We start from the raw sequence: 10005 nt of genomic DNA on the forward strand, positions 1-10005 counted from the left end.
CACTCACCTCAGCCTCCCAAGGCGCGGGATTACAGGCTGAGCCACCGAGCCCGGCCAGAATTCCATATTTTTAAAAAAACGTATTCATTCTACAACATATCTCAAACATCTCGGTACGAAAAGAGCTTTTACTTTCGGAAAAGTGAACTGGGTTCCCCACAGGCCCCAAGCCAGCGAAGTGGGAGCGTCAGAACTCAAGCTGCAGCCGTCTTGGCCACCTAGCAAGGCCTGGAGCTCTTTTCTCACGCCCCCTCCACCAGCACAAGCCCTGCCGTCCCGCCTCTAAGCAAGACTAGACTCGGACGGCTACTCCCCTCAGCCGGGGGCTTCCTGATGCGCCCACTACAGTCTCTTCTCCCCCGCAGCAGCCCCCATGAGTTCCCTCAGCACTGAAACACACCTCCAGCAGATGAGAGAAGGGGAGGCACCCTGCCTCCTGGCTCCCCCAGAGCAAGGCGCCCACATGGCCCCACCCTCAGGCGGAACGTCCCACAGCTCAGCCCGAGTCATATCCAAAGGACCATGCCGTTGGTCCTCTGGTGGGCTGACCATCCACCAGTGACACGATGAGGCCGCTCACAGCCAGCACACCTCAGCTCCTCGGATTCTCCTGTGACGAGGGCAGCAAGCAGGCCCAAGTCCACTCCACCACCGTACAAGGGGAAGGCTCACACAGACTCTCCTGACCTGTCCTGGAAGGTCCTGTGCTAATTAAGCGTCAAAGGCTGACCGTGCCCCTCTCTGGAAGCATCGGTCCTGCCTGAGCTTAAGCTGGCCACTAGCTCAACCCTGATCCCCCACAGCAATGACTTTTAAACTTAGCCTGCAAAAGAGGCATCTGGAGTGCTTGTTACAAAACGCAACCGTCCACGACAGCTTAGATCCCTGCCCACAGGCCAACAGACCTGTGTGAGTCCTCCTTCCACAGGCAGTGAGTCCCCGACATACGAACGAGTTCCATTCTAAGAGCCTGCGTAAGTCCAGTTTGTTCCCGAGTCCATCTTTTAGCCTAGTTACCCAACTAACACAACTGGCTATACTGTACTGTAATAGGTTGATAATACTCCTGTGCCCAGCTCTCCACAACCCCACCAGCTGGGCTGGCAACTTCCAGACCACAGCCACCTTTTTTTTTTTTGAGTTGGAGTCTCACTCTGTCGCCCAGACTGGAGTGCAGTGGCCGCTCCCAGCCACCGCAGCCTCGACCTGCTGGGCTCCGGCGATCCTTCCGCCTCAGCCTTCTGAGTAGCTGGAACTACAGGCGCGTGCTACCATGCCTGGCTAATTTTTTATTTATTGTAGAGATGAGATCTCACCAAGTCGCCCAGGCGGGTCTCGAACCCACGGGCTCAGGCAATCCACTCGCCTCAGCCTACCAAAGTGCTGGGATGACAGGCTGCGCCACCGCGAGCCTGGCTTACAGCCACCTTTCAAGTCACTGACACTGAAGGTTTCGCGTTCTGAAGGTTGCTCAGAAATATGCTTACGTGGAGCGCTTCGGCCCCTCGAAGGTACTTGGTCTCCTCGGTGGTTAAGCCCTTGTGGGGTGTGTAGCCGGCATCTCTCAGTCCTGCCTGCTGCTCAAAACGCTGAATGCTTTCCTGGGTCTGTTCTGGGAACAGAGGAGATGACAGTCATGCCCGTTCCCCTCTCCCATCACAAACTGGGGAGGACAACACAGAGAGCCGCTGCTCTCCCCAGACACAAGAGACCAGAGGCCACGCTGACCATCTAAGGGGGTCCCCCAGACCTGCACAAGAGCAGTAACACTGACGCCCACACCAGGGTTCTCTAACCAGTAGGCCTTCCCTCACACCCAGCTAAGATCACTCCTCTTTTCCAGTTTCCTCTAATCCCGACCCCTGCCAAGAAGAAATGGGCCACACCCAAGTCAGATGGCACCAAGGCACCAAGCAGATTCCAAGCAGAGACCCCACGTGGAACTAGCCAAAGTCTCCCAATACAGTGTTCCATGTGCAAGAGCGACGACCCAGCACAGACACAGCTGATACTCAACATTCACTCAGCTGACCTGATTATCTCATCATCAATAAGTCAGTTCTTCTATGGAATAAGCGACCACTGAACTTCTTAATCTGTATACAAACTACATAGTACACGCTTAAGTACAGGAATGTGGCAGCTAAGGACCTAAAGTCTAGATACCAGATGCCTTTTCTGACTCAGCCATTCCTCTTCCGAGGAAGTACTTCCATCAGTAATAGAAGGAAAGAAAAAAATACAATCAATGCATCAAGATGTTTTCCAGTCTTACCTGAAAATCCAAAGAGTGAGATAGGTTATGGAAGACCAATACCAGGATTTCATATGCAGCTATTTTTTAAAATTTAATACTATGACATCAAAAGCTTATGGCAGTATGAATTGAAAAAAAAAAATGGAAGAGTATGTCTACTATACCAGGAATTATATTAAAATATGCCTGTGTGTAGAAATGAATGAGCCAAGTAAGTGTCCAAGTTACTTTAGCATGCTGGGGTGTTATGTGCTGCCCTGCTGGTAAACCATCTTCAATCATGATGCCACACCTCCCAAAGACAATAAGCATGTCTCCTAGCACTGCTAGAACACACTCTCAGCCCCGCGAAACACAAGGATAGCTGCTGATTCAAAAGGTGCTTTTATGTGCAAACAAGAGACAACCAAAGCACGAGTGTGGACTGAGTGAATTCTCTAGAGATGGCTCAAGACACACCCGTGCCCTCCTGGAGGAAATCAACAAGGGCTCTGGTTTCCACACAGAGCAAACCACGGAGAACCAACATGCCTCACCCCGGTCGACACCGCTGCTGACAAGCAGAGCTGCACAGTTAATAATTGTTAACTCCTCACAGCCCTCTAGAGCGAAGTTTAGTTCTTTGTTATTAAGACTTAAAAAATAATTAAGTTCTCTGAGGTCAGGCCTCAGAAGGATCAACCTTTAACCTGAAGACTAAAGACACTTGAGCCACCAGACCGGGTCCTCTTGCTGGTGGACCAACTTTTGCTTTCAAGACAAATCAAAAAACACTCCGGGACACATGGGAGATGCCTGGCTGTGCTTCTCCAGGAGCAGAGACACCACAGCAGCAGCTGCCCCTGACACGCGAAGCCTGACACACACGAACCTGCCCCCAAGCCCCTGCCAGCCACTGTCCCCATGTGAAGGGAGAAACAGCCTCTAGGTACGCAACTTGCCCACGGCCACACTGACGGTGAGGCCCACGCACAAAGCCTCAGGCACGCTGTGGCAGAGGCGCTTCAGGTGTGGCAAGTCCTCTGCCTGACAGACTTCCGCACGGGGCGATCCTCGTGGGACCCAGCGAAGCAGGCGGGGTGCGGCCACCCTAACCCTTCGCCCGCTACCCTCACTGTGCTCTGAGGGTGCAGCGTGCTTACTTGTGATCAGAGAACTCATGATGACATGGGCAGCTTTGGCCTTCACCACCGGGACCTTGTCCGTTCTGTCAGTGGTCGATGACAGGGTCATGGCAGGGGAGGACACACTGGGCTCTGCTTCCTCCACCTGTTCGAGAGAGGTAAGGCAGCGCTTGAGCAGGGCTGGAGTCACACAGCTAAACTTACCCTTGCAGGAAGAAGCCACTGCAAGACCGCGTGTCTGAAAAGTGAGGAAACAGCTGAAGGGGCCATTGGCCCCCTCCACCCGCTTGGACAGGTGTTATCGATAGCAACTACAGATCAAGGTATCATGCAAACAGCTTACATTTCCAAGTGCAGGAAAGCCAGAATCTGAAGCTCTGGGGGCTCCTATCTTCCCAGTCCCTGACTTCCCGATAAACTGCAGAACTCCACCCGGAAGATGCTGCAGAACTGCCTGGTACCAAGCCCTGACCCGGCACCAGGCACTAGCTAGGTTATGCTTAACTAACCGAAGCACTCCAACGTAGTTCTCAGGTTTCACCAAGCATTGAACCCCCCGGAGGGCTTGTGAGACTGCTGGGCTCCACCTCAGTTCCAACGGTAGGCCCAGGCTAGGCTCAAGAACGCATGCCCCAGTTGCTGCCGATGCTGCTAGTCCTGAGATCTCACTCCCAGGCCCACTGCCCTAGAGGCTCAAGGGATGGTCTTCAAAAGCATTTTAGCCAAAATATTGGCTTAGCTGCTAACTTATAACGTGCCAGAGCTGGGGCATTCACATTCTGTAACTAAATGCCTGACCCCATGTTCGGGCTTGCAAATGAACGAATCCATGTAACCAGGCAAGCTGAGCTCTCCTTTGAAAGTTGTCCCAAATGGTCAGCTGTTCCAGCTGGGCTACAACAGACACCTGGAAGCCCACCCAGGCTGCCTTGTGAAGGATGTGCAGCCTCTGCAAATGAAAAGGGGGCTGCCTTGGAAGCTTTCTTCCTGCTCCGGTCCCTGAGTCCACACCTCTGACATTACAGGTGACAGGGTCCTTTTCCATGAGCAATCCACTATTTTTTACATGGAATATTATCTCCTGAACACTGACTGGGTCCTGTTTCAGGAGATAATTGATATAGGAAATTTCCCCAGAGCAGCAGACTTTCTTAGAAAGGTGCCTTCTATTATGGGCCTATTGCAGGGGAAAAAAACCCATCGGCAAGAATCAAATACAACTCCACCAAACAAAAATCTCAGCCACACCCACACAGAGCATGTGCCAAGCTTCCAGGCCTCTTGTTTCATCCCCACAACACCTCTGCAACATAACATGCTCATGTCTCAGAGGAGCCACCCAGCCAGGGGCACGCTGTGGGACAAGGTCTTGCCAGTGGAGGTCCCTCGGGAGTTACACCCAGGCTGTGAAGAGTCTCGGGCGGGAGAAGACACAGCCCTTCTAGTTCAAATTAAAAGAGAAAGGAAGACCCACTAATTGTAGCTGAAGCACAGAAAACACACAGGGAGTGGTGGCTACCCAAGTCCACAGGTACAGGAAGCCACCGAAGGTTCTGCAGCAGACAAGGGGTTGGGATCCCCAGAGGCAGCAAGCAGGGTCAGATACCTTGGCGAGGTGCTGGTACTTGCGCTCTGGAATCACTGGCTTCCAGGGGATGCTGCCCATGTCCGAGGGAGGAGGAGTCATGGGCGCAGGGTCCTCAAGGGCATCATCATAGCTGAATGCCCGGCGGCATATCCCGATGGGCAGGGACATCTTGCCCAGAGGCCCACTCGTCTCAAGAGCTGAGAAGAGACACCTGTCACCAGAGGCTGCAGGAAGGAAAGCACTGACACACTCTTACTCTGGGACAGAGCAAAAACAGCTTATTGTGGAACAGCTAACTCAATCAAGGACAGGTATCAACTAGTGTGAATCCCTTCCTCTGTGCCTGACACTGAATTATCCGCTTAACCCACTCAGCAGTCCTTTTGTTGTTGTTTTTAGAGACAGGGTCTCACTCTCTCACCCAGGCTGAAGTGCAGTGGCTACTCACAGGCACAATCATGGTGCGTGGCAGCCTCAAACTCCCAAGTAGCTGGGACCATAGGCACAGACCATCATGTGCTGCTCATTTTTATGAAGACAACGTCCAAGCATAGTCTGCAGTCAAAACCCAAGCCTATCTGATTCCAGAGCCGTGTTCTTTATGCCACAGGAGCCAGCTCCCACGACAGCACTCGACTTCACACAACACTGAGGATATGACGCAACTGAGCATATGGAATTCTTGTTCTCCTTTCACAGGTGAGAAAACTAAGGCCAAGAGGCAATTGGTCTGCCCCAGTTCACATGAAAAATGGCTAGCTAGGGCTCGACCAAGGTCTCACTGCAAATCCTCTGCCTTCCCTGCCTCATTGAAGAGACATCTGTTGTGTGGCACTACCTCCAGTTTCGAGCGTTCTGTATTTCAGAAACTGTTGACAACCACTCTCACAAAACACCACCAGCTGACCTGCCGTTCCTGTCCACTGGAACTGACTGCTGGTGTGTCCCGCTGTGATGCAGGCGCCCCACTTCAAGGGCACTCTCGGCTGGCCAGACCAGGGAGCCAAGTTCGTTTTGTTTGGCTCGCTGAACCTTTCCTATCAGAACTAATGTCCAGAGCCTGCCTTCAAGGTGACATGTTCCTGTTAAAATTATATAATCGCACTTAGACATCGACTTGCCTGGCAATAAGAACAAAACCACCAAAGCCTTCATTTAAAACAACAAAGGGCCGGGCTCGGTGGCTCAGCCTGTAATCCTGCGCCTTTGGGAGGCTGAGGTGAGTGGATTGCCTGAGCCCAAAGGTTCGAGACCCGCCTGGGCAGCGAGACCTCATCTCTACAATAAATCAAAAAATCAGCCGGGCGTGGTAGCACATGCCTGTAATTCCGACTACTTGGAAGGCTGAGGCGGAAGAATCGCCAGAGCCCAGCAGGTCGAGGCTGCGGTGGCCGGAAGCGGCCACTGCACTCCAGTCTGGGTGACAGAGTGAGACTCCAACTAAAAAATAATAATAATAAATAAATAAATAAACCAAGCAGTTACCATTATTACTACTATTAAAATAATTATTAGCCGGGCGCAGTGGCTCACGCCTATAATCCCAGCACTTTGGGAGGCTGAGGTGAGAGAATTGCCTGAGCCCGCAGGTTCGAGACCAGCCTGGGCAACTTGGTGAGATCTCATCTCTACAATAAATAAAAAAATTAGCCGGGCTTGGTGGCCCATGCCTGTAGTTTCAGCTACTTGGAAGGCTGAGGTGGAAGAATTGCCTGAGTCCAGCAGGTTAAGGCTGCGGTGGCCGTTAGCGTGCCACTGCACGCCAGCCTGGGTAACAGAGTCAGACTCCCTCAAAAAATAAAATAAAAAGGGGAGTCTCACTCAAAGAAAATAAATAAATAAAATAATAATTATCATTATTAGCAACAAATCCATAGAAAAAAGAGGATTCGTGGTCTCCAGGGGCTGGGCAGAAGGGGGAATGAGATGTGGCAGCTAATGGCATGAGGTTTTCTTTGTGGGGTGAAAACACTCCGCACTTAGATAGTGACGATGTCGACGCAACTCTGGATATCCTAAGGACCCACAAGCAAATAACAATGACCAAGCCTTCCTACTTCCTAGGCACTTACATCCCTCATCTTATCTAATCCTCATTAAGCAGATCTCTCCCCATTTTCTAGGTCAGGAAACTGAGGCATAGATATTGTCTTAATCAACTGGCCAACACTGTCTAACTCACAAGCATGGACTGGGGACTGGGACGCCGCCGAGCCAGTGCTCACACTCGGCAGGCGACGCTCCATGAGCCCCACACTGCAAAGCGTTCACCAGATGAGCACAACCCTATGGCTTGAGATGGCTGCAGGGAGTTCACGGTCATTGCAGCAACATGGAAAGACAAACTAAACACAGACTGATAATGGAGACTAGAGACGGATCCGAACTGAGGGACGCGGGCGCCTTCTATTAATCTACCATCTTGGGCGCAATTTCAGAAACGTCTTAAAGACACCCCCCAACAGCCATCCTAAAAATAGTAAGTAATAGTCACTAAAAGATATATTCCTACAGAGAGAGACCACAGAATTTCTGGGTAGTACATGCATATTCATCACTCCTAACTCATATTTTTACACACTTTGTTTAATCTTCCCAACAACCCTTAGAGATGGGAACAATTTTTTTTTTGAGACAGCCTCTTGCTCTGTCACCCAGGCTGGAATGCAGTGGCACAATTATAACTCACAACACCCTCGAATTCCTGGGCTCAAGCAATTCTCCCACCTCAGCCTCCAGAGTAGCTGGGATTACAGGCGAACATCAACATGCCCAGCTAATTGTTTAATTTTTTGTAGAGGCAGAGTGTCACAGTGTTGCCCAGGCTGATCTCAAATTCCTGGCCTCAAGCTACCCACCAGCCTGGGCCTCTCCAAGTGCTGGGCCTGCAGGCATGAGCCACCCTGCCCAGCCAGAGCCACCATCTTTCTTCATCCTCAGACTTTACTGCGAATCCGAAATTGAGTGATTCAGGTTTAAGAAAAATCACTTTCTCTTCCCATAAAACAATTCATGGAGGGTTCAATGACTCCGGTAACCCAGAAATTGACTTGCTAAATGTTGCTGTGAGCATATGATGAAGCTCACTTTGCCATTAAAGTGGGCTGGTACCTTTTTGCCCAGATCTCTATACTGCCCTCCTCACCCCTCAAAAAAGGTGAGTTTAATCACTCTGGCACACACAAGAACTACACAACTAATTCGGAATTCGTATTTGATAACTATACAAAAGTAACAAACTTATCATACTTTTAAACAAAATGACTTGCCCTCTTTTAAGTTAGGTTAGGAGTTACATATCATGGTTAGGTGGTCAATAAAATACTATCTAAAGCCAGGCACGTAGCTCACACCTGAAATCCCAGCGCTTGTGAGAGGCTGAGGCAGAGGATGGCTTGAGCCCAGGCAACATAGCAAGACCCAGACTCTTAAAAATAAAGTAAAGCCGGGCTCGGTGGCTCAGCCTGTAATCCCATGCCTTTGGGAGACTGAGGTGAGTAGATTGCCTGAGCCCGGGGGTTCGAGACCCGCCTGGGCAGCGAGACCTCATCTCTACAATAAATCAAAAAATTAGCTGGGCGTGGTAGTGCGCGCCTGTAGTTCCAGCTACTTGGAAGGCTGAGGCGGAAGGGTCGCCATAGCCCAGCAGGCGGAGGCCGCGGTGGCCTGGAGCGGCCACTGCACTCCAGTCTGGGCGACAGAGTGAGACTCCAACTCAAAAAAAAAAAAAAAAGTAAAAATAAATATATTTAAATGATCCTAATCTAGTAAATCTAAATACCCACCTAGTGACAGAGAGGAACCGTTAACATATAGTTCAGATAAGATGGTTTCCATCCACCTTAAAATGTTAGGGCAAAAAAATGAGTTTCCCAAAATGAAGTTAAGTTTACCAGGCACTTCTGTCTGTCTTGAAGCCATTGAAAGACTGGGATCCGGGTGCTTTTTCTATATAGAATTCCAAGCGGAGACCCTGCCACCTAATAAAAATAACAAAGGGCATTTTCTTATGAACACCAAAGAACAGCTCCCACTGTTCTGTTGACAGGCACACCAAATTCTATGGCTTATTTACAAGGTTGAAACACACACACACACACACACACACACACACGAGTAAGTGGGTGACAAACATGCCAATGGTAGAAAGGATAGTCAAAGGTCTCGCCACACCCGTGGCTGGTCACACCTGGCATCGATACGTGGTGGAAAAGTCACCTTACCACAGTGAAATGACGTGACGACTATGCTGACAGACAGATGTGAACGAGGAACACAGTCCAGCTGCTGCAAGTCAGCACAGCTTCCCAGGGAGAGTCCATCCAGCGGCTCTAATAACAAACAACCAGCACGGGTCAGCCGTCAGCCATCAGAGCCCAGCACCAAGCACCTTCCGCACACTGGTTTAATCCTGGCAAGGACTAGTACCTCCCTTCCTTTTCTCACTCACAGCAAGCAGCTGGGTACCACAGTCGGTCAATTGGCCCTTTGTGGCTAATCCGAACTAACATTTCCAGCAACTAATCTTGTCTTTTGACCCTTGCGGCAACACTGCAAAGCAGGCATGATTTATCCCAAATTTAAAGGGAAGGAAACTACAAATCCGCGAAATTAGGCGATCTGTCCAAGGTCACAGGTGAGTGGCTCATCCTCGAGGCAGACGTTTCACCCCGCAGACAGGACGACAACAGGGCCCGAAGCGACGGCTCTCGCTTTTCTCGGGTGGCCGCCCCCTGCGCCCGACACGCTCCGAGCACACCAGCTAGGTCTTCAGGAACCAGCAACCGACAGCCCAGCCGTCCAGATACACCCTTCCCCTCCGCGTCCCCGAACACCGCCCGCCCCCAGCACCCCCCTCGCCGCCACAGCCCTCCACGGGACACGGACAAAGCGCCGGGAACCGAAGCCCGGCTCCGACCACCGCCTCGCCCGCCCCCGGGCCGAGCCTCTGACGAGATTCGGGCCCGGCCCGGCACCCGCCGAGGCTCCCCGCGGGCGGGGCCGGGCGGGGCGCGGGCGCGCGGGGGTCCCGGCTG

At 51.5% G+C, this 10005-nt stretch overlaps 1 protein-coding gene across 2 annotated transcripts in view; it reads right to left on the reverse strand.

Moving 5' to 3' along the window:
* KIAA1191 (KIAA1191 ortholog) overlaps positions 1–9302 on the reverse strand; it is a 10522-nt gene extending 1220 nt beyond the window's left edge. Inside the window, exons 1-5 of one of the 2 annotated variants that reach the window (XM_008073399.2) lie at positions 9193–9302; positions 8863–8949; positions 4988–5166; positions 3400–3526; positions 1488–1612 (exon numbers count right to left, since the gene is read on the reverse strand). In XM_008073399.2, coding sequence (XP_008071590.1) covers positions 1488–1612; positions 3400–3526; positions 4988–5166; positions 8863–8890 — 459 coding nt within the window. In that variant the 5' untranslated portion in view covers positions 8891–8949; positions 9193–9302. The remainder of the gene's footprint in view (positions 1–1487; positions 1613–3399; positions 3527–4987; positions 5167–8862; positions 8950–9192) is intronic. The other variant, XM_021706647.1, reaches the window with a different exon arrangement.
* Positions 9303–10005: the final 703 nt, after the last annotated feature.

The sequence above is a fragment of the Carlito syrichta genome, unplaced genomic scaffold (assembly GCF_000164805.1).
Source record: "Carlito syrichta isolate Samal-C Ts95f unplaced genomic scaffold, Tarsius_syrichta-2.0.1 Scaffold315832, whole genome shotgun sequence".
Taxonomy (NCBI): domain Eukaryota; kingdom Metazoa; phylum Chordata; class Mammalia; order Primates; family Tarsiidae; genus Carlito; species Carlito syrichta.